The sequence below is a fragment of the Urocampus carinirostris genome, chromosome 15 (genome assembly GCF_059441175.1).
Source record: "Urocampus carinirostris isolate Australia breed hairy pipefish chromosome 15, RoL_Ucar_1.0, whole genome shotgun sequence".
NCBI lineage: Eukaryota > Metazoa > Chordata > Actinopteri > Syngnathiformes > Syngnathidae > Urocampus > Urocampus carinirostris.
In genome coordinates this window covers 11,589,676-11,614,618 of record NC_142363.1, presented here as the reverse complement: position 1 = coordinate 11,614,618, position 24,943 = coordinate 11,589,676, and the positions used below count along the sequence as shown (strand labels likewise).

General features: G+C 38.4%; 2 protein-coding genes across 4 annotated transcripts in view; both read right to left on the bottom strand.

Moving 5' to 3' along the window:
* The window catches only part of tiam2a (TIAM Rac1 associated GEF 2a), a 144,280-nt gene extending 131,363 nt beyond the window's left edge, over positions 1 to 12,917 (bottom strand). Inside the window, exon 1 of the mRNA XM_088353998.1 lies at positions 12,875 to 12,917. The gene's annotated coding sequence lies outside the window, so the exon portion shown is untranslated. The remainder of the gene's footprint in view (positions 1 to 12,874) is intronic.
* The window catches only part of scaf8 (SR-related CTD-associated factor 8), a 109,680-nt gene that overhangs the window by 64,447 nt on the left and 20,290 nt on the right, over positions 1 to 24,943 (bottom strand). For 2 of the 3 annotated variants that reach the window (XM_088354000.1, XM_088354001.1), the window contains 18 exons: positions 21,954 to 21,998; positions 21,233 to 21,394; positions 20,989 to 21,142; positions 20,756 to 20,883; positions 20,466 to 20,642; positions 19,506 to 19,585; positions 19,312 to 19,423; positions 19,094 to 19,225; positions 18,786 to 18,895; positions 18,420 to 18,613; positions 18,233 to 18,333; positions 17,967 to 18,080; positions 17,624 to 17,780; positions 15,588 to 15,718; positions 15,211 to 15,352; positions 14,932 to 14,979; positions 14,631 to 14,849; positions 10,678 to 14,546 (listed from right to left, as the gene is read on the bottom strand). In XM_088354000.1, coding sequence (XP_088210126.1) covers positions 12,889 to 14,546; positions 14,631 to 14,849; positions 14,932 to 14,979; positions 15,211 to 15,352; positions 15,588 to 15,718; positions 17,624 to 17,780; positions 17,967 to 18,080; positions 18,233 to 18,333; positions 18,420 to 18,613; positions 18,786 to 18,895; positions 19,094 to 19,225; positions 19,312 to 19,423; positions 19,506 to 19,585; positions 20,466 to 20,642; positions 20,756 to 20,883; positions 20,989 to 21,142; positions 21,233 to 21,394; positions 21,954 to 21,998 — 3,864 coding nt within the window. In that variant the 3' untranslated portion in view covers positions 10,678 to 12,888. Of the gene's footprint in view, positions 1 to 10,677; positions 14,547 to 14,630; positions 14,850 to 14,931; positions 14,980 to 15,210; positions 15,353 to 15,587; positions 15,719 to 17,623; positions 17,781 to 17,966; positions 18,081 to 18,232; positions 18,334 to 18,419; positions 18,614 to 18,785; positions 18,896 to 19,093; positions 19,226 to 19,311; positions 19,424 to 19,505; positions 19,586 to 20,465; positions 20,643 to 20,755; positions 20,884 to 20,988; positions 21,143 to 21,232; positions 21,395 to 21,953; positions 21,999 to 24,943 lie in introns of those variants that run through there. The other variant, XR_015852832.1, reaches the window with a different exon arrangement.

Genomic DNA, 24,943 nt, shown 5'->3' with positions numbered 1-24,943 from the left:
CCGGCTTGTCCGTGTTACATGTCGAAGTGTCCTTGGGTAAGACACTGAACCCCCAATACCCCCAATAAGCAGGTTAGCGCCTTACATGGCTGCACAGATCACGGCCGCTTTTGGGAAATGTGAAGCACAAATGTAAAGCGCTTTGGGAAGTCATTGAATTGAAAAGCGCTATAGAAATGCAGATCATTTCATTTCATTGCAATTAGAACGAAAAAATAAAGGTGAGCGTTACTTCTAAATCTCAGACCCTCGAAGGCCGCATGTCCTGTTTAATTCTGGAGGTTTCTCTTCAACTCAGGAGATACAACCGATCAGCGTGTTAGAATTAAAATTGTCTTTATTGTCATTGATATCAACGTTGCGAAACGAGATTAGACATGGCACTGGAGGGTGAAACATGGTGCTGATTGGTTACTTTGAGTCTCTGAGTCTAGTTTGTATTCAACCTCGTGCTTTTTAGCACCTATTTTCAGTTGCACTACACACAGCCTTGTGCCAAAATATTACACAGTGTCCCTTTAAGATCATTGTTTGGGCCCCCCCAAGCAATTGTTATGGAAAACCATTCCATATCATTAAATGTTTTCAATGTTGTACTAAGAAGTTTTATCATCGGGAGGACCAGTTTGATTTTGAAGAGGAAAAAGATAAACGACTATCAGGATGAACAGGCAAAAGAATAAAAAATGAAATAAAGTAAAAATACTAATTATATGAATAATAGTAATTCAATAAAAAATAGTGTATTGTAACAAGGGTGCGATAAATATTAGTGCAGTAACATGTAAAAAAAAAAAAACAATACAATTCACAAAGTGAAATTATATATATATATATATATATATATATATATATGTAATATATATCACAGTTTTTGTGCAATAGTAAGTTAGCAAGCAAGCAGAGGCTTGGTATCAGCTGTATTGGAGCAGAGAAACCTCGAAAACCAGGCAGGACATGCGTCCTTTGAGGACCGGAGTAGGCAAATGATCTAAAGTGAATTTTCCCTTTAAAATGCACATACATATATGTATTAGAAGTTGGAAACATTTACCATTTTTATTTGTGTGTAACGCAAATTAAAAAAAAAAAAAAAAAAAAACGCTACAAGTTTGGGTGCGCATTATACATATATAATGCACTGTATTTGTGCAATCATTGATCAGTCTAAAATATTGCTGACCACAATCGCAAAACATCGGATGCAACGAAAATTGAACGGTGTTAAGAGCGCTGAATCCCAACCAGTAATGTAGACAACATGTGGAAAATATAAACAAGCCCTTTGAGACTTCTTGTGATTAAGGGCCATACAAATTCACAAGACTTGACTTGAAAAAGCATTAGCCTTTATCTCATTATCACGCTATTTCTTCATTCATGGTACCAAAAAGGAATGTCGAAGAATACAGAAAACAGAAAGTCGTCCTGAAAAATATAAATGAATGAAAAAAGCACAACGAGGGGAAAGTCCTCTGGTGTATCTGATGATGAATCTGTCTTTGAAGGACATTATATAAGTACATTTTAAATTTTATATTGGTATTGTGTTCATAGTTTACATTGTCAATGAATGATTTTAAACATGGCATCACATATTCAACAAGGTTTGTTAGTAAAACAAAATGTTATACCAATTTTTAATAGATAATTAGAAGTGTGCGTTTATACACAAGTGCGCGATAGAATTTAAACAATCTCCTCCAAGGCATAAGCGAAATAAGCGGCTGCTTAGGGCCACACAACCACTAGGGGGCCCCAAGTGTGGTTACGTTTTTGGGTGCCAACATGACGTCATTGTCACTTTCTGTGTCTACTCAAAAATAATTTTACAGAAGTACAAAAAAATACTACACAATGACTACAGAACTAAATATCAAATGTGTTAAAAAACAGGGACCTCATATTATTTTACTTTCATTCTGAAAATAAAATAGTATAGAATTACGACAAAAATATTACGACAGGAATACTTTATACAAAATACTACGACAGAATTATTTACTCAAAAAATGCTACAAAAAGAAGTCTACAGTAATATTACAAAAATACTAAAGGAATATAACAATCGTTATTTTCTCCAAGAAGACAACTACAGTAATATTAGAAAAAATACTAAAGAAATATAAAAAAAAATATTATTTACTCCCAAAAAATACTACAGAGATACAACCACAGCAATATTACAAAAACACTAAATATAACAAAAATATTAATTAATCCAAAAATACTACAAAAAGACAACTACAGTAATATTAAAAAAATACCAAAGGAATATAACAAAAATATGATTGACTCTAAAAATTCTAGAAAAAGACTTACAGTAATATTACAAAAATACTAAAGGATTATAACAAACATATTATTTACTCCAAAAAGACAACTACAGTAATATTACAAAAATACAAAAAAATATAACAAAAACATTTTTTACTCCAAAAATACTACAAAGACAACTATAGTAATACTACAAAAATACTAAAGAAATGTAACAAAATATTATTTATTCCAAAAATACTACAAAGACAACAACAGTAATATTACAAAAATACTAAAGAAATACGACAAAAATATTAATTACTCCAAAAATAGTACTGAAGTTGTCTTTTTGTAGTATTACAAACATACTAAAGAAATACGACAAAAATATTATTTACTCCAAAAAAATACTACAGAAAGACAACTACAGCAATATTACAAAAATACTAAAGAAATATGACAAAAATATTAATTACTCCAAAAATAGTACTGAAGTTGTCTTTTTGTAGTATTACAAACATACTAAAGAAATACGACAAGAATACTACTATGGAAATACTACATAAAAAATACTTCAGAAATACTACAAAAATAAAACTACAGTAACACTACAAAAATATACAGAACATCAATAAAAATTTGACTCCAGAAATATATATAAAAAAAAAAACAAGAATAATACTTAAAAACTAAAAAAACAAATTAAGTTAAAAGAGGGACCCAATATACTATTTTGCTCTAATTGAAGTTGTTTCAAAACCAATTAGATGAAACTAATCTATTTAGAATAAGTATAACATGTCTCATGCGGCCCCCGACTACAAATAGTTGCCCACCCCTGGAGTAGAACATGGAATAAGTTCTAAGTAGGTATGGAAATGATAAAGCAATAGGGTGCCCCAAATCTAATTTTTCTTAGGGCCCAATGAAGGCTTGGGATGGTCCTGAATACACAAATCACATTTATCAAATTTAATTTCCTAACCAAGAGAAACGCCTTTGCATAATTTGCTCGGGTCAAACAGTGTCAGGGAAAACGGTGTTAATCTCTGATGCAAGATTAGCAATTAACATGTGTATACATCTACACCTCTGTGACACATCTGTTTCGGGATTGTTTTTTTCAGATATATTTGAAAATAAAAAAGGCGTTTGGTACACCACTGCTGGTTTTGCTAAAGGCATCGGAAGCTCTTTCAACCTAGCGGGTGGTTTTAAACACCCCCATGGCAGTGAATAATTGCTGGAGCTGAGATAGGGGATTCCTCCCCTCCCGCATACAAGGATGATGGATGTTCCCCCAAATGTCCCCGAATGTTCTCTGAACTAAGGATGAAGATGATACGGGGTCCTATGCTACCATGGCAGGCCAGTTATTGCACTAATCGAGGACTCAAATCAATTGGGAATGCGGTAAGCAAAACAAGGGCGCCGAATGTTTCAAACCAAAACAAGCTCATCCCATTTATCACACAAATGCTTCAGATCGATTCATTCCAGTGATGAAGTTTTCTATTCCCTTATGATTGGGGTGTGCAAACTAAGGCCCGTGGGCCACATGCAGCCGTCTATACCGTTATAATCCGACTCACCATCCAAAAATAGTCCAAACATGATAAATACATATATTTCATAATAGTAATCAAAGTACAACTAACAAAGAAATTATACTTTGTCCCTATTGCCCCTTAATGTGTCCTCAACAAATATTGTTCGACAGAAATACTACAAAAGTAAATATCAAATTTAGTGCTTAAAAAAGGGAACTAATATACCACATAACTTTTATTCTGAAAAGAAAAAAAAATACTATAAAATATCACGATGGAAATACTTTTACATAAATACTATGAATTACCACTACATTAATACTATAATAAAAAATACTACTGCAGTAATACAACAAAAATACTACAAAATTACTACAACACTAAATATCAAATTTTGTGCTTAAAACAGGGACCCAATAAATTATTTTGCTTTCATTCTGAAAAGAAAATAACAGAAATACTACTACAGGAATACTATGATATAAAAATCTCATCTCATTAGCTGCACTGCTTATCCTCAGTAGGGTCGTGGGGGTGCTGGAGCCCATCCCAGTCTGGTTGCCAGCCAATCGCAGGGCACTACAGCATAAATACTATATAGGAAATACTATAAAAATACTACTATCGTAATACTTTTACAGAAACACTATAAAAATCCCACTACAGTAATACTGTACAAAAATATTCTGACATATTACTACAAAAATAAAACTAGAGATAGATTACAACAGAAATACTACAAAAACATCACACATCTACTACAACAATAGTACAGCAAAACTGCAAAAAAAAAAGAGTATGGAAGTACTACAAAATTACTACTGGAGAAAAACGATAAAATTACTACAATGTAGAAATACAGTTATGCTACTACAGGAATATTACAACAGAAATACTACAACAGAAATATTACTTAAAACAGATATACTACAAAATACAAAAATAGCACTATAGTACTAAAAAATGAGTAAAGTAATATTACTAGAAAAATATTATGACAAAAATACGACAGAAATATAATGACAGAAATACGTCAAAAATACAACTACATTAATATTAGAAAAATACCAAAAATACTACAACAATTCTACCATGTAAACACTACAAATATAATACAGAAATACAACTATGAAAATACTAGGAAAATATTCCCACAGAACGACTAGAAAAAAAACCTCCAAAAACAAAACAGTAAAACCAAATATAGAATACAAAGGTAAGAAATACTACACATATACTTTCAGAATATAACAAAAGTAATACTACAAAATACAACAGATATACTACACAACTAAAACCACAGTAATACTACAAAAATCTGACTGCACATAAACCACAAAATACTAGGAAAAAATACAACTACAGTAATACTACAAAACTAAACATCAAATATATTGCTTAGAACAGGGACCTAACATATTATTTTTCTTTGTGTTTCAAAACTAATTTGAAGAAACTAATGTATTCAAAAACAAATACAACATGTAGATGTCTGCATGTATATTTATTCATTAATAAGACAAATGGCCCCTCCCCATGTCTCATATTACAGTACTCAAGAATGGTCTTCAAAGGAATGGCTGTCTGCATGGTACTATACTGACCTCTATCGGTAAGAGACAGTACTGTGCCTCAATCTCAATGCTGAGACTCGCGGGAAAATGCACCAGTCAAGACTTATCCCTTATACAATCAGTCACCTGCAGATCTTCACGCATGCTAACTTCCCCTCTTCATTTATTTGCTTAGTTGAGTGTAAAGCGTTAGTGTCACCACTTTGTCAGTAAATCATTTCCCCTTTGTCATTATGTCCTGGGGCTCCCCATCAATTACCTGCCCACGTAGCAGTCATGATTGCAAGGTTATTTCAAGTGCAGCATACACTTAATGACTCCACAGTGGATGCTTTTCTATATTTGACTTCCGATGACATCAAAGCGTAAATAATCAATTCCCATGACACATTACCCTGTTCCATTATGTGGCAATTTATGCGCTCCACCAGCCCACAAATTGGGCTTTTTTGATGATGTATACGCTTAGGAACATAAAACGCTTTCCGTGGCTTTGCAGGTTGTAATTATATATGAATAAATATTCCTCTGCAGAGGAGAATTATGTCAACAAATCCCCTTGCGCTTTCTTATTACTTGACGCAGGACAATTACTGGAACAAAAAATGAAAGCTGGCGCAACTCTTGTGTTCTATTACTTTCTGCCGTGACCCCCTTGGAAGAAGAAATCCTCCCGCCCCTAACCCCGCCATCTTTTTTTAAAAATAAGTGATCACATATTATTGGTGGAGACAAAACAACGATTGCTCGATATTGGTGCTAACATCCATGCCGAATCGTCACCTTTGAGCACATATTCACTGAGAAAAAAAACCTCAAGCGTCTTATCAGCGTGATCGTATGGTGACAGCTTAATTGATTTGGCTTGGTGCTGTCCGCTGCCAACATTTGTAACATAAAAAGCACGCCGGTCTTTGCTCCTCTCCCTCAAAGGTTGCAGAAAAATGCTACGTACATGGTGTCAAACTTCCTCGTCTTAGCTTTCGGGAGGAGACTTTTGTTTGTCTCTTTACCCTGTCTCTCTTCGCCTGTCCACGCATCCATGTTTAATATTTATTTTGTGGGGGTTACTTGAGGGTCTAATACACTTTGTGTCTAACTTAATACTTAACTATTATGTTCTATTACTTTCTGCCGTGACCCCCTTGGAAGAAGAAATCCTCTCGCCCCAAACTCTGTCATCTTTTTTTTTTTAAACGTGATCACATATTATTGGTGGAGACAAAACAACGATTGCTCGATATTGGTGCTAACATCCATGCCGAATTGTCGCCTTTGAGCACATTTTCACGGAGAAAAAAAAACTCAAGCGTCTTATCACCGTATGGTGACAGCTTAATTGATATGGCTTCGTGCTGTCCGCTGCCAACATTTGTAACATGGAAAAGGACGCCAGTCTTTGCTCATCTCCCTCCAAGGTCGCAGAAAAATGCTACGTACATTGTGTCAAACTTCCTCGTCTTAGCTTTCGGGAGGACACTTTTGTTTGTCTCTTTACCCAGTCTCTCTTCGCCTGTTGACGTTTAATATTTATTTCGTGGGGATTTCTTGAGGGTCTAATACACTTTGTGTCTAACTTCATACTCAATGCTTATACTCTGCGCTCAATGAACTGAGTGGAGGCCAAGTGTAAAAAAAACACTCTGCCACTGAGAACACGACTGGCCCCTAGTGTAGTAGAAGAGCAGTTGCACTTCATTCTGGGAAAGTAAAGGTCCCTTAAGTCAAGCTAAGCGATCTCCTTGACCACCCTATTTGAGGAACCACTGTGCTAGTGAATAGGTGACTACGGTTGCATAGGGTATAAGGCTTTGACTCTGTGCATTTAAGCTTTTTTAATTTTTTTTATTTCCAGTTTGTCCTAATTGAGATCAGGTGAATGTAAAGGGGCATTGTGTACTATGACAACAAGATATCACATTATAGTGTCCTGCTACTGAAAACGAGTGCTAAAAAGCCTAAGGAAGACTACAAACTATGGTGACAAAGAAAAACTGGACTTTATGGTCAACCATTTTTTTTGCCCAGCCTTTAGCAAGGCTTTTGGTTTTATGGATACCCATAGAGGCAAGATGGCAGGCAATATTTCAGCTTGAGATGTAATATGAAAGTACATTTCTAAACCTTAGAGTATTTTAAAAAAAGGCAGTTATATACGATAGTTTAACTATTTTTGCCAATATTTAAAATCGATATTTATTTTTGAAAATATTTTATTTAACTACTAAGAGGCACTAAATAATATAGACTGTGCCTTTAATCGATCTATTTTCTAGAGCATGTGTCTCCAACATGCTGCCCGCAGGCACCAGGCTAGCCCCTAAGGATAGCTGAAGAGCCCTGGTAAACTGTTATTTTAGATAGATAGATACTTTATTCATCCCCGAAGGGAAATTCACATTTCCAGCAGCATCCCTTCGCTGAGAACAATACAATAATAAAGCAAAAAGAATACAATATACAAATACCCAGTGTATTGTATATTGTATATTTAGAAAAGCATATCAAATTAGGTGCAGTTTCTGATAATTATTCACAAAAAAATAGCTCTCGACGTGAAACAAAAAGTTGGACACCCCTGTTCTAGGGTGACCTACTCAGCTGCCTTTAAAGGGACAGTGAGTAATATTCAGTGACGGGGCGAGAGGCCCTGCAAGGCTTTCTCTTCTGGCCTAAAAAATATATGAATTATGTAATGTTAACTTAAGTGTGTATTACACTTACCACAAGAAAGAATAAAAACTACAAATAAGACAAAAAAAGCACATTTTGGCTAGACAGTTTTCCTGCTTGTTACTATTTGACTACATTACCGTATTTTCCGTACTATAAGGCGCACCGGGTTATAGGGCGCACCCCGAAAAATAGTTTTTGGTCCTATATTTGACATACATAAGACGCACCGGATTATAAGGCGCTACAATGGGAACGTCGACAAAACAGTCAGATAGTTCAGTCAAACTTATTACCCCCTTAACATTCCGAAAGCTTGCAAAAACGCAAATACGTGTCGGGAACACGTGTGGATGCGGTGTCCGTACGATGTCACTCAAATGCATCGTTCCATCATTCGGAAGGTTAAAGTCTTGGGATTCAAGAAATACCAACCATTCCTTAGTTTCTATTTTCTTTTTCGCTCGCAACTTTACTGTGCATATGACAATAAACACAGGGATCAGAATGGAGATTTTCATTTTCAGCTGAAATAGCCAGGGTCCAGGAATAAAGCAGGGCGGCCAATTTTTCTAACGGCCGCCAGGGTGCGCCAGAGCAATAAAGGAAAGAGTGAGACAGTCGGTTTTTGAATTTGTTTGCTACGCAAGAGAAAAAGTGAAAAAGTCGGAATGCCTTTGGGGTTCAAAAACTGCGGAAATCCGCGGATCCGCGGAAAATTCTGATCCCTGTAAACACTTGGAATTGAGTTTAATTTAAAAATAGACACTCCATTCCATCCATTATCTGCACCGCTTATCACAGAAACATCGAGTTCAGTCTGAAACAAGATACAGGGAAAATATATAGCCGGAGTAGCTCACCGAAGTCGTTGTGTTCAATAATAATGTGCAGCCATGGTCCTCTTATATCCATGAGTGTGGTAAATCCAGGAGAATAAAATATTTACAAATACAGAATAGTAAAAAATGCTTTCTGTATGCCATCAACCACGTGCTCACACATTCATCTTTTTCGGCCAATTGCAGGCTTTGTTTTGCCACTTAAGCCTATGCCAGCCTGTAAATGATAAAAAGGATCCGCCCCTTGACCTACGAATAACTTTAGCCAATAGTGATCGATTCAACTGATGATTGACACATCTTTTTCGGCCAATTGCAGGCTTTGTTTTGCCGTCTAAGCCTATGCCAGCCTGTAAATGATAAAAAGGATCCGCTCCTTGACCTCCGAATGACTTTAGCCAATAGTGATCGATTCAAATGTTGATTGACACATTGGTTAGCCAATGAAACGCCGGTAAATAAATCCCAGCATACACCGTGGACTACTTGGCGTTCGGGGGAAAATCTAGTCGGCGCACTGTATTATAAGGCGCATGGTCAGCTTTTGAAAAAAATAAAGGCTTTTAGGTGCGCCTTATAGTGCGGAAAATACGGTAGTTATTTGTTAAAAAAATAAAATGAAAAAATAAGTACATGTTTATACAGTACTATTTGTTGTTAAAATGCTTTAACCTTAAAGTAGGTGTTGATCTTGCTTGTCCGTCCAAAACGGGCTAACAATAAACTAAGTTTCTTATATTACATTTTAATAGGATTTGAATTTATCTTGGCTCTCACACGGGATAATAACTAGTATCCGAAGCCTGGCACCGGTGTATACTGCTATTTCCAGGCATCAGAACGCACAGTATGACAATCAAGAACAATTTCAAACTCATATTTTGCCATTTTAAAACTTACTACATGTTTTATAACAACAGTTCTCCGATCCACTTGTATTATTTGGCTGGATAAGGTATCAAAGAGGCGATAGATTTACCCATAACCATGGCCATAAAACATGGCCAAATTATCTGTTTGTTTAGGGCAAAAGTATTGGAAAGCAAATTATAATTATCAATGCCGAGATTCCACATGAGCACTTCATGTTTAGTATATGATATTAAGTGGTATACTTGAAGATTTTATTGTTAATATAATTGGTTCTCATTTTTATAGGACAGTTTGATAGACCCACTTGAGTTCTTGTAAAACCGTGTGAGAGACATTACAGAAATTGCTCAGGCTTTCACGTAGTTTTACGTTTATGATTTTCCTCGCCAAATTGAAGTTATTTGCTAAAATTTAGATACATGAAAAAAACGTTTACAAAAATAATAGCAATAACTGATACACCTTCAACATTTATTTAATATCACATCTCCTAGAGTGGAACAATAGCCAAAGCATCTCCATTGATATGCCTCAACACAAAAGCACTACAAGCATGAAATGAACAAGACAGGAGGCTTCATGCACAGAACAAGTAGATATACGGCAATCCTTTCTACGTTGAGTGCAGCATAAACTCCCCAACTACCACACATGGTTTGCTAAATCTGTTGAGGTTGTGCACAGCTTGGTGTGCAGTGAGCGAGTCTGTTCGAAAAGGCCCAATCCAATCACCAAGCGCAAAACAGGCTGAAGTCATCCATGATTTTAAACCACCGCCGTGTTTTCTACCCACTAAAACTGCACAAGGGATGGCTGAAATTAGGGTTCCAAGAAATGAAACTGCAAGTTTGGGTTTGCATGTGTTTCCATCGGTCGTGGATCAGAAAAGCAGTCCTAAAGCATGTGTTCAAGGAGACAACTGTTTATTTCACACTAAAGCAATGCGCACCGGGACGTCTCTTCTTTGTTTTTCATTCTGCGTTTTTCATTTGCTTAGCTTTGATGCGTAGTTAGAAACAGGTTACATACATGGATTTGAAGATACAACAAGTTCAATATTTTATTTCAAAAGCTTCAAATTTAAGAAGTAGTGGCGGTTTTATTATTTCCCCCAGCTTTCGGCATGTGTTTTTGTGTGTGTGGGGTGGGGTAAAAAGCACAAGACACTTTAAAAAGTTATTCCCAAACAGAACATTTTTTTCAATCTGGTATAGAACGTGTAGTGTTCCTCCCCACAATGATGCAAACATGTTATATTCCACGCGCATTTAGTCTCAAAGTTGACCCATCTGGCTTGTTTCCTCCAGAGCTGTGACGTCATTGAGCACGACACTTTCAAAATGACAAATCCTATAACACAACATTGATTGGAGCTGTTGCAAACTGCTTGTTTCAGCTTAGAGAAATTGGAATTTTGCTTACGCCGTCTTCGCCACCTTTTAGGTTAAGCTATTAGGTTGTTTTTTGACCGCATGTCCTGCGCTTGGTATAATTTTGTCTGGTAAGCTCCCCGTCATCGGCAGGTCTGCAAAGACCTTTCCTGTTTTGTTTGCTCCCGGTAGGCTGTCATTGGCTGCCCACTGTGTGTTGTTTGGCCGGCTGGCCTGGCGTGACCCATGGTTTCCTACCAGGTGGCCTTACATTTATCTCTAAACGTTGTCGCTTTTTGTTGTAGTTTCTGGGAAAACCCAACTACCGTGTGTTTCTTTTATTAGCTAGCGAGGTGTTAGCGCCAATTTTGCCGTGTTCCTTCTTAGGGATGCACGATTTACTGAAATCTAAATGATTTGCGATGGGACATCTGTTTTTTTTCTCTATAACCCCCCTGTTCTTCAAGGATTTCTAGTTCCATGTTTGTGATATTTGAGTGATGGGGTGTTTGGACAACCAGAATTGTCACAGTTCAGGTTTTAACGGCGCCGGACAATCAGACGGCACTAGCCAATAAAGGCATGGCAAAGTTTGCAAGCAGCATTTTATACCACACACCCACCAAGCAGATAGAAACACTAACAAAGCTCCTGAGAAAAGGGTTCTGTTTTCTTAAGGTTAAAGCATGTCACTATGTTTAAGCCCTCGCAAAAAAAAACAAGCTAGCACAGAAAATGCACTTTTCTTTGAAATTACATCGAAATTGCAACACTAGTCTGAAAAATGGCAATTGTTTTTTTTTTTTCTAAAACCATGCTACCGTATTCCTTTATTTTTTCTCGGCCAGCTTTCTGTTTGTCGCCGTAGCGATTGCCGCTTGCCGTTGTTGGTACATTACCCGGTTGGCTTGTATGCTACCTGCATGCTTTTGGTTCAGCCGTCAGCCGTGTTTTTGGGCTGCTTGCCCTTGTTGTACCATTACTGCATCTACCTGCGACACACTACCTAGGTATTCTCCACAAAACTACAGAAACTTCACTTAAAACAGTTGTAACCTCTTGAACTAGTTAAAACGTAAAACAAAATGGTGACTGGTTTGCTAGGGTGCTGGTGTTCCTCTGATGACATCACAGCTCAGGATGACAAAGACTAGACATAATGTCTTCAAAATGCATTCTCTCGGAACATAATTTTAATGTGTGTATATATATATATATATATATATATATATATATATATATATATATATATATATATATATATATATGAAACAAATATAAACTTTCTGCACAAAATTTGTACCATTTCCTCATATTTTGCATGTTTAAGAATTTGGGATTACCTTTAAAAGCATTCAATAAAACCTTGCAGCACAGGGTATCAGAAATGAGCCTGATACTGCAACTTTCAAACATGTGTACCCTTTGTTGAACAGCCTTGATGTTATCCTTTCTTCCATAGGAAGGTGAGAGTGCATCCCCACTCATTGAAAAGACATGTGGGTAGTCGAAAGGATAAGTCACTAATCTTTGACGGATAAAATCTGCCGTTTTGGCAGTACACCTTAAAATGGAAACAAAATACAAACAATATTTCATTATGTTCTACGGAGCTCCCTGTTCTACTACACTAGCATTTGTGAGTTGTTATTTGCAGTGTCCCGTGTGGTGGTGATGCTTTTGCTGACATGAGTACAGAGAAGAAGAGACAACTGTACAAAATGATCTGTTACCTACTGAGTGATGATTATGTCCCCTCAGTTTCTCTGTCAGTGTCTAGCACTGGCTCACTCGCAGCTTCCTCCACCGCCTTACTCTGTACAATGTCTACGTCTTGAGGAGAAGAGGACAGCTCCCTCCCGGCTTTATTTTCAGGAGGCGTGGATTCTGCAGGCTCAGGGGAGGCGTCCGGCGTGGGCTCGACCAACGTGCTTTTGTCCATAACGGTCCCGTTCAACCGCAGGAGTTCGGGGGACTGGGCTTTCTCCTGAAAGACCTCTTTCGTGTCATGCTGTGGGCTTTGCTGCACCTCCAGAGAGTAAATCATCTCTTCTGAACGGTTAGCAGCTTGAGTGACGCCCGCAAGGAAAGCCTCGCTCTGCGTGTCAGAAGAATCGGTCGTAAGGCGGGCCTGGTCTTGGAGTAGTGATTTGGGAAGAATTGTGGTCTCTGACTGAAGCGAAGGCTGGGCCTCAGCGAACGGGCTCTGAGCCGTGTTGTCAGGTTGGTTCGAGAGCAAAGATTGGGATTGCAGAGCAACATTTCCGTGAAGTTCCACTTTAGATATTTGGCTGGTATTTATTTCCACTGCCGATTGGACCGCAGCCGGTGTTTGATGCTGACCTAACATAGGTGCTGGAGTTTGAACTTGAGACTGCAAAGGGGACTGGAATTGCGACTGAATGGGGGTGTTTAATCTGAGTGGAGCAATAAACTTGCCTTGGTTTGGATTCAGATTGGGGTTGTGAGGTGGTGTGGGAAGAAGAGGTGTTGGTAGAGGAAGAACTGGTGTCCAGTTGCTGCGTTCTCGGTTGTTATCTTGGTCTTTTTCGTGTTCCCGGGAACGTTCTCGTCCTCGATCCCTCTCACGACTGTGGCGGTTTCCGTTCATTTCCCTTCGGAAGTCAAAGTCTCGCTCATCTCTGTCTCTTTGTCTGTCCCATTGGGATCTACGTTCATCGTGGTCACTTTCATAACTGACTCCACCCCCGCGGTTCCACATCTGGGGCCCGCCGACATTTTGGTCAGCTGCGTTTCCGGGACGGTTGTCAAAACGATTGGGGAAGTTCTGTCTGGGGTTTGGGCGATCCATGCCATCTCGGTCATCATGGTCCCCCCTGGACTGGTTCCAGTTGTTGTCTGGGGTGAAGCCAGCGAGAGCCTGCAGACGACCGAGCAGACTGCTTCTGGCTGGCTGAGTCGCTGGTGTTTGCAGCAACGGGGGCCTGTTTCCTATCCCACCACCACCACCATGGGAAGCCCGATGCTCAGGTGGAGGTGTTCTCAGCAGACCTGTACTCTGCTTCTCTACCGGGGGGAAGCGGTAGTCCTGGTCTTTGCCCTCATCTGTCCCTGAAGACTCTGCTGTCTTAGGTACATTATCAATAGTAGCTGGGTGAGGTGGCCTGTGAAAAGGGTCAAGTTGAGCGAATGGGGGCCTGACATGAGCTTGAGCCTGAAGTGATGCATCAAGAAGGCTGGCCGCCTGCTGACTGGCACCCTGCTGCAGAAGAAGAGGGAAGCGAGCAGCGACCCCAGGCTGAAGGAGGTTCGGACGCACGTCAAGTGGCATCATTCCAGGCATTCTTTGTCCTGCTATTCCAGGCTGGTTAAGAGGGTGGGCAAGAGGGGCTGTAGGGTGCATGCCAAGAAGGCCCATTCCACTGCGGACTGCATTATGCATACCTGGAGAGTAGAAAAGGTATACTGTAATATCACCTGCCACGCTGCCAGATTAATTTATCATAATTTCTGCTTGAGTTGCCTCACCTTGAAGGGTGATTTCTTGTGTCCCATCCAAAGACTTCGCAGAAGATAGAATGTCACTTGAGTGCGAACTTTGTACTCCAACTGCATTAAACACATTAGCCCCATGTACAGCGGTGGCCATAAAGCCTCCAGGCATAGAGCTGGTTGTTGGGATCATTGAGCTGAAAGGCGAGTCCTTCACACCATCTTGGCTGGTTGCCACCGGGGGCGGAATTAGAGCTACAGAGGGTGATAAAGACATGGATTTAAATGATTGCAATATTTTTTGCAGTGTAAAAGGTAACTATGTATTAACACTTACGAGCTTGTACAGTGGACATTGCGGCGGTCTGTGCTGCCTGCATAAAACCTGCAAACCAGAAACGAACGTGAAAATGTAATCTTCGGGACAGTGTTGTCATGTTTTGATTAAGGCTGCAACGAAAAGTTGACAGTCGACAAAATTAATAATAGAAATAAAACTATTTATTAAATTACTTATTAAGTCGATAGCTAACACAGTTTTTCACATATTATAAGTGAGTTTGGAACATGTTACTCTTAACCTGTTCTTCAAATAGCAAAGTACGTAAATATTTACCTGGAGGAGGTTGAGAGGTATTGAAACCCGGCCTTAGGAATGGTGGCGGTGGCCCATAACCTGGCGGAGGGATGCTCATACTGACAGGGAAGTTTGGAGGCACCAAGCCTACTGCACTAGGAACAGCCTGGGGTACAGGTAGCTTCATAACAAAGATAACAGTAGGTTGAAAAATAACTTGTGTTGTACAGCCACCAAATTGCTTTTATTTTAAAAGCTCATCTGGCCATTGAGACAAATGTTTCGGGCTGGAAAAAATTAAGATATGAACTGTGAAAAGATTAAATAACAAATAGAACATTCCAATAGACAAGACTGATTTGGTCAACGATCATCAAATAGTATAGCAATAACTTTGGGGACGGTTAGCATCTTACCTGCACTTGCATCATGGAGACTTGCTGGTTGTAGCTTTCATTCTGGCTATTTGGTGTTGTTGTTGTCTCAGTACTTAGTGGTTGGCTCATAACTTCCTTGGCTGCCTCAGAATTCTTTGCTGTGTCCCATTCTATAGAAACAGACAAGCCACATTTTTTTTCAACAATGATTCCGCTGTTGAAGTATATTTCTGCCGTTAAGTAAAGTCAGTTGTTTATTTGCCGGCAAGCCCCTTTTTTATAGTGTCAATTGTTGTTTTATTTACAGTTTTGTACCTTCTACGCATACAATGGATAGTTATCTATTACAGTGTGATATCAAACATTTCTAAGAAATTTACAGATGGTCTGGTTGATGAATGGAAATAATCAATTTATCAGATTTTGTGTGGGTGGAGGGTGTACCTCAAATATCATTACCTATGCATGCTTGTATTTGCATTAGAAAAAGGGGGTTATAGAGAAAAAAACAGTTAAATACTAGGGTGTCATATAAACTGGTTAAAAATAAACAGAAAAATCAAACCTGATACACACATTGTTTTTTAAGTCCTGTATAACTCAAACTGCTATAATCGCATATGTTGACTTTATTGAGCAAACGGCTATTGGATCAGATGGTAGACCGGCCTTGTAATAAATCAGATGGGACGCTTTACCGTCCGTTACGGTAGTCTGGTGAAGGGGGAATTTGCTAGCCTATTAGCATATGATTGGAAACTTAATTTCTTCAAATTCAAGATGTTATGACCATTGCAAAATGTTTCTGAATATACTCATTACTGAAACAATGAGTCTGAAACACAATACCTGAAAACTATAAAGCTGGTATACCTCACCCAGAGTGCTGTGATATTCCAATCAGGAAACGATGATAAACAAACATGGTCTTGTTACTATTCACAAGAATCCAGTAAATCCAACTGTGAAGAAAATTTACTCCAAAACACACGATAATACAGAAAATGTTTTTGCCTAAAAGCAATCCAGCATCATTTGACGATCCTTGTTGTAGTCAGTTTGTTTTGCTCCATAGTTTCTAATTAAAAATGAAAAGACTCGTCAGGTGATTTACAATATGGCTGTTAGCCTATGACCTCTTGATTGACACCGCTCTCGGCCAATTGCAAGCTTTTTTTTTTCACAGTCCTTAGCCTGAGACAATCTAGGAGGGCCTGTATTAAGAAAAAATACGACATGATGTACTTTGGCTTCAAAAATCTTTAGCCGATAGTGACAGATTCAAATGTTGATCGACACATTGGTTAGCCAATGAAATTCCCAACGTAATTTGATGCAATTATACTGGGTGTATTCAAATCCCAGCCCAAAAAAAGAACGTGTGTAAATGCAACCCGGGATCCATTTGTTATCACGCCTGAGTGTGCACAATCAAGAATTGACTTCTGGAAAGTGAAGTAAAAAATTTACAACTCATTCACAATGTCTAAAAAATGGCAGAGTAAAATAAGAGGTTGCATAGATTATAGGGCTGTAAACTGGTTGTCATCAAATGGCCACTTTTGGAAACGCTTGGACATTTGCTTTAAGAAACATGTGGGACCAGGTAAGGCTTAATGCTATTTTCCAGCTAAGATGGCCATGCTACACTTTTGCTAATGTGACTGGGGGAAAAAATTCAAGTAACAATAAAATCCTTCCATTTCTGTGTGTTGCGACTTAGATTACGTAATGTTAGTACCACTTGGATTGATTATTTCAGTTTGGGACAAAACTTCACTGTTGCCTTTCAAAAGAGACCAAAACCATCCATATTCTTCAAATGGTTCAAGAACATCTTTCAATTTGGGTACATCATGGATTGGGATTTAAGGCTAATTTTACAGAAACGTAAAGGGGTTAAGAAAAGTTCGAAAGAGTTCACCAGACACACAATTTTACTCAATAATTGCCTCCTGACTCTAAATTGAATAATTTGAACTAATTGTTGGATTTTACCCAAGTAACAACAATCACCCATTTCTGAAATCCATCAAATATTTTTGACAAATAATAAATACTGAATAGAACATTACCTTCATTGACAGTCTCTTGATCAATGATTCCACCTTCTGCAAAGTCATCCAAGTCATCCACTTTCACTTTCTCCCAAGGTATGTAGGTGACTCCAAGGTCCACATCCCAAAACTGCTTGTACTCTTGCCTTACGCCCTTGTTTAAAGCCCAAGCAATCTACATTAAAAAGCACAATAAGGACGGGATGAGAACAAAGTATATTATCAAAGATCCAATCTATAAAAGGCATCATGCCGTTCAGTTTACTTCTTGGAGGTCAATGTAGAATTAAATTACAAAGAAACTATGGGGAAAATGACATTGCTTTGAATCAAATTACAGTGCAGAGGCAACAAAGTGTACCTTGATGATTTTGGAACCTATCTTGCAGGAACCTGTGCTGAGCTTCTGACGTGCACGGTATGCATCCTGTCTGTGAACCATGCAGATGTAAGCACATCCTCTCGGAGGGATCATCTGGAAAAAAAAAGGCCACAGATTCAAAATATAGTAAAATGACGAGACATGTCTTGAGTTTATCCATTTAATGGACTGGGGCAATATGAAAAAAGCACCAAGGATATGGCACCATGAACACTAAGTCATGGTAGCTGGAGAATATTGCTTACGTTTATTGACTCTATTTGGCCAAACTCTTCAAACAGGTTTGTGAGATCTTGCTGAGAAGCTTTTTTGTCCACTTGGCCAACCCAAAGAGTTGTGCTGCACACTGGATACAAAAGGGTACAAAAAGTAGCAAATATTATCGACCAACAATTTATCAGATAATAATCTGAATGAATGGCTTTTGATTACCGCTAAGAGTTTTGGACCGTATAGGAGGCAGTCCTTTTTTCTGTCTCTCCTTTTCCCGCTCTCGGGCACGTCTTTCACTCGAGTACGAGCGTGACGTCTTCCTCTTACGATCTCTGGAACGTGACCGCGACCGCTTACGATGTTTACGCTTCCGAGAGCTGGAGCGGGACCTGGACCTTCTCCTTTTAGGAGACCTTGTAAGGACAAAAAACAATGGCTATACAGGAATGTTTTCAAGTATCTTCTCATTTTTTGTTTTTAAAAAAACATTTACCGCAAAATGAGAGAATAAAAATAAAGATAAGAATAAGATTATAACAGTAAAATGTTTATCAGAAGTTGTGGTTAATAGGAAATGGTACAGACCGAGAACGTGACCTTGAGCGGGTTCTAGAACGAGTGGTGACTGTCTTTTTGTCCTCTGGCACAAAGTTGTCATCTTCCATTCCATCTGGGCCATCATCAAGGTCCATGTCCTAAAGAATCAAATAGAATATATTCCAATTAACGAAAATCTTTGTTTCCTAAAATGTTTAAAGGAAGGAATTAAATGTATGTGAATCTTTGTAGCAAAGATTCCCAATCTTTACTAAACCATGACACAATTTTACCTTTCATGGTAGACGACTAGGGTAATGATAATAAAAATAATCATTCAACATGGTTTTAAGTACCTGTTGTTGGTTGTCCATTGAGTCGTCTAATTTATTTTCTGGCTCAGGAAGCTGTGGCTGATTGTTAGCTCTGGCAGTTGCAACAGGGTTTTCTTGTCCAAAAAGAGTGTCTTTCCCATCCATGCACATAGCCTGCAGAAATACATCAGAGCTGTAATGGTTGACTGATCCAGTGTGTAGCAAAACCTCAGAGAAAAACACTACAGGTGTGTAACTACCTTTTGCTGGTGCTCCAGCAGTTGCTTCTGAAATTGTTCCAGATTTTGCTGCTGTAGCTGCTCAGCAAGCTGGTGGAACAATGAACTGTTGATGGGCTCCGAAACCATGGGCCTAAAAAATGGTCAATAGATTGGATCAAGCAACCTCAAGTGTAGGCAGGCAAATCAAATCAATCAATAAACTGTAAACTCACAGTTGAGAAGATGTTGTTTCCTTCTTAGAATCGTCACCACGCTCAGGATCATTTCCAAAGTCAAACTGACCCAGGAGCTTCTGAACATAAGGATTTGTAATAATTTATTACAGTGTCAAATAAATAAGGGAAATGGCCGCGTACAAAATGAATTATCAAACTAAAAACGCAGAGAATGTCTAACTTTGTAAACCAAAATTTTTGGTGACATGGAGGAATTAAGATATTTGTACCAAATTCTTTTAGACATGTACAAGGAGCTTTCTTCATCTTATTGTATGGGCCACCCTTAAAAATATCCCTTCAAATGTATTCTTTTTTTAATTATTTGACTCAAAGATTTTGATCGACTGCACTCATCAACCTTTTCTTGAAAAACCATTGTGCCAACCGAAAATGTATTGATTAGGTCCTAAAAAAATCCTGAACTTATATGATTGTTTTTTTACTATATGCGCTCTAAAAAACATGCTAAAGAGGAATAATCTATCAAGAGTTTGTTGGGGTATTGTAATTTATAGCGATCTTTAGTGGTACAATAGTACCTTTGTAAGTTCTTTGTTCCTTAGTTTCCATTTTGTGGGGTAAGATAGTGTTTTCTTTTTTGATTTTAATTATGTCTTCCCTGCAAGGAAAAAGATGAAAGAGGGTAGGCGGTTAAAAGTTTCAGCTTTAGACTAATCCATTTATTTTGACTATTGTATGGTAAAGCTGTTTTGAGCAAATATTTTGTTGTTTCATTTTGTTAATTAGTGTTTTTGTTGTTTTTCTTGCTGTACCCAAATATAAACTAACAAACAAACAGTTGGAGGAATCCAGGTCCACTTTGACCTATATGCACTGAGCTGGATCCAGTAAATGTAACAATCCAGCTAGCCGAAAGCAAGCAATTGGAACATAACATGATCAAATGAAAAGAGGAAATGACTATATCACAATTGGAAAAAGCAAATGCGGTACCTTATTAAAAGAAGAGACCCTCTGTTCAAGCGGGTTGAGGCTGTTGGCAGTAGCAGCTGCTGTGAGTTGAGCGGTGAGAGCTTGTAGCTGTACAACCAGACCAGCATCCAAGGCCTGGAGCAGCGAAGGCTGTGGCTTTTGCTGCTGCATTTGCAGGCTTTGTACAAGCTGTTGAAGCTGGTGACAGGAGGAACAAATATTTTTTGCTTTGATTATTTCAACAATGATTTTTGAAAATTACAATTATAACACACAACTTAATTTAGGAGAAGACCCGTATTTTCACCAACCTGCTGTCCCTGGGGACTTTGTAATATTTGTGCCACAGCTGCCACAGTGTCTGTGTTGGTGATCTGGGAGGCCCAGTCCGGAAGCCCTTGGACAATGTTCGCAGGGGTGGCCGGGGTGGCTGGAGTGCCTACATATGAAAGGGCAAAAAAGCATTAATAAAGAAAATTGGAAATAAATTAACAGATGCCATACACACCATAAATGTTCACACAATACGTATTCTCTCACTCACCCGGTGTGTTATTGACAGGGACAGAGCTGCTCGACATGACGGGAGTAAGACTCGGAGGTAGAATGCCTGCAGCCATGTCCAACAATGGCTGGATGATGTCACTCTTAAAGACAGCATTTTTTTGCCACAGATTCAGGACCCGCACTATTTTACTCTGGGAAAATATGATTGGGAAATACAATTATAAATACAAACACACAAAAGCAACTATCAAAACCAAAAAAATGAAAAGAAGTGGTCAAACCTTGTCATCTGAGGGACAACGGTAGAGATGCTGGAACGTTGCAATAATATTCTTGCTGAAGCGTGGAGCAAAAACATCTTTCTCTGTTCCAAATTGGTGGCGTGACTGCCTCACAATCGAGTCAATAACATACAGCCCAGGAACCTTGTATTCGGGTTTGCACTGTAATGAAAAACATTTTTGGTCAAGAGGGATAGATATTAATGAGTCCATATCCCGAAATGAGAATAAAAGGTCTCTGGTTTCATTAGACTCTTTTAATATCAAACTTGACATTTCCGAAATAAATTTAAAAAGTACTAAGCCACACTTTAAAATATGTTTAGTTGCTGGAATCAAAAAATCCGTAAATGTTGAAAGGATAAAAAATTGAGCAGAAAGTAATACTTTTCAATTAATTTTTGAAAAACAAAAGCTCAAAATGTGCAAATGCATGTTCATGTTTATGCTCCTGATAGGGTGTATTTACCTTTAAGAGAATTAGAAAAAACAGTATTAACAAATTAGTTAGTATGCTTCATGGAGAAATACAGAAAGGTGAGAATATTTGCTGTAGTTTAACATTTTGTTAGCAAGGAAAAAATACTTAAATTAAACTTATAATTTAATTGTTTATTGGTATTTAAAAAACATTGATTTGGAAATGCCAAACACATTCACATAAAGCCAAAATCGGCCAATATAATATAAATGGTGCTCATTAAAAAGCGGTTCAACTCACCTTTTGTATGAACTTCTCCACACTTTGAACAACATGCTTGTAGAACTGTAAAGAAAGGGAGCATTTGTAAACAACAGAAACTTAAAGCTGCATTACTAAAATATGGATACATTTGTAGCTAAACCTGTTTTTTTTTCACCTAAAAGAAAAATCAAAAATATTGAACATGATTCACATATGGAAGCTACAAAAGACAGCTCCTGTAAAGGGTAATTGAGGCAAAACAACTATGCACCGATTCTCGTGAAACCAAATAATGCCATAAACTGTATGGCGGATCCCTTCTTGTCCACCACTAAAAGATGTTTTCTATAATTCATAAGAACACAGTTCTGTTTTAACACTAGCAAACTGACATTACCACTCACAGATAACATTTTCATTAAAAGTGCAATTCCAAATTAGGAAACATGGAGTTTTAGAGTTGATGCTAAGGCACACTTGCAATGTCTCGATATAGAACGCCTAATGTGTTATAGAACAGTATCTTCAGGTATCCATAATTGGGAAAACCTGAGGCTTAATTAGGTGAGCATTACTTATTACATCAGGTACATTGACCGAGACGTTACCTCCAATTGTTCTAACAGAGTTACTGTTTTAAAAGCAGCTACCCTTGAAAAGCAAAACATTAGGTAACTAAAATGCAATTCACCAGCTGCTGGACTCCATGCACAAGGTGAAAAAGCAACACACATTCGCAGCGGGGCACCTCTAATAAACCCTGTGGGTTAATTCAATTCAATTCATTTTTTTTTAACAAAACAGTACTTTACACGAGCAATCTAATGGTGGCTTTCTAATTCGGAGCCATCGGTGAAGATGGCCACTTACATTATTTTAAACAACCTGCACAGATGCTTTGAGTGCTGAGGAATGCTCTTCCCCCTGAGATTCGCACTGCTACCTCAGTGGAACTATTTGAATCTATGCTTAAAACACAATTCTATTCTTCAGCATATGAATAACCAATATTTTATGTTGACAAAATCTGTGTATTATTTGTTATTGCAACATCCATTGCAGCCTGGTAATCCTGGAAGGGGAATAATCTCATGTGCGGTCCCTTCTCAGGGTTTCTTCATTTTCCTAATTTTGAGGTTTTTGAGTTTGGCCTTGCCCTCATTTAGGTTTTAGATCAGGGGATGGTGTAATAATAGTCTGTGGTCTGCAATAATCTATGGTCTGTGCAGCCCTTTGAGACTCTTTGTGATTAAGGGCTGGACAAATAGACGCATCCGGCACAGTTCTGAGGTCATGAGATTGAACCTCCTGTGTGGAGTTTGCTCGTGCTTGCGTGGGTTTCCTCCGGGCACTCCGGTTTCCTCCCAAATTCCAAAAACATGCATGTCAGGTTAATTGGCCGGTCCAAATTGACCCTAGGTGTAACTGAGCGAGCGAATTGTCTGTCCCTGTGTGCCCTGGGACTGGCTGGCAACCAGTTCAGGGTGTCCCCTGCCCACAGCCCAAAGATAGCTGGGATGGGCTCCAGCACCCCCGTGACCTTACTGAGGATAAGCGGAGCAGATAATGGATGGATGGACATCCTGGTACTAGAACATCACGCAACATGTAGCTGATCCGGCAGAATCTCACTTTAACACCTGGAGGTGGAATTGAACTAACACTTGCAGCAACATCAACTAACAAAAAGCCACCGTGAAAAGATGTCAAGTGCAAGAAATACTGTCAACTATCAACAACAGTTTGATTTGGGGGAAAAAAGGCTTTTTGGCTGAACATTTTGGGAGTAGTAAAACCTACTCCCATCTCATTTCAACATTGCAGGAATGACACTAACCACAGAAAGAAGTATCAATATAATACAATACTGCATAAAATAGAAAAATCAATTACAGTTGCTGAGTAGATTGGCTGCATTACAGAAGAGTTAAAGCAGCTGCCTGTCGATAAGGTCAGTCCATGTGAGCCTGACATATAGAAAAAGCAGTGTTTCTATACATTTTCCATTGACAAATTCAATCAGTTTTTCAGGACTTTCAATGCCAATTTCCAATTTCTCCAGTAGTAGTTAAATAATAATTTTGCATTTTGCAGCGCCAAAAATCTGTGATTTACATATGCAATTTTTAATCTGTCTCCTGCATCTATGAGGAAAGGATTCTTAGATCTTGAATAAATCGCAAATATATTTGATGAGACAAATCCTTTCTTAAATAGGTGTTGAATCAAAATGTAATATGTAGCTTACATTTTGATTGCAGGAAGTTCTTCCCGTTACAATTTACCACAGGGAAACGCTACCCTCATTTTTTGCATGGCCCATAATAAATGTCCATAATTGATAAGTAATCTTTGCACTAATAAACTTTTCATAATGTCCTGTTTTGGTGCAGCATGTGCTTGGGCGCGACCCTTACGGGGCGAGGACGCTTCATTAAACAATGCCATGCAATCCATTGCCTGCTGCCGTTAATCACCAGGAAAGAAGAAATACAATGGCAAAGCAAAGCCACCAGAGAGCAGTGTTGACATCCTTTTTAGGCAAGCTTTTTAATAAACATGGCAACAATTCCCAGCATTTACAAGCACTTCACCCAAATTTTAGGCACTTTTCAATCCTTGAAAATACAACATTGACCCCTTAATGTTCAAGTAAAATCCACTTATCTTTTCATGAGTCAATCAATGATTCTGTAAACTAAAATTGGATCCCCCGGTTGCATTTATGCACGCTCATTTTCGGCTCTGGTTTGAACACACCCCTGGAAAAATGGCATCAGATTATGTTGGGAATTTTATTGGCTCACCAATGTGTCAATCATCATTCGAATTGGTTAAAGATTTTCAAAGCTAAAACAGGCGATTTCGATTTTATCAATACAGGCCCTTATAGGCTAATGTGGGTTGTGTAAAAAGCCTGTTATTGATTCTCTGGACTGTCCTAGATGTAACAAAGCCATTTTTATTGTACATTCAACTCTTTTGATGACTGCCAAGGGACGTACCGCATTTTCTGCACTGTAAGG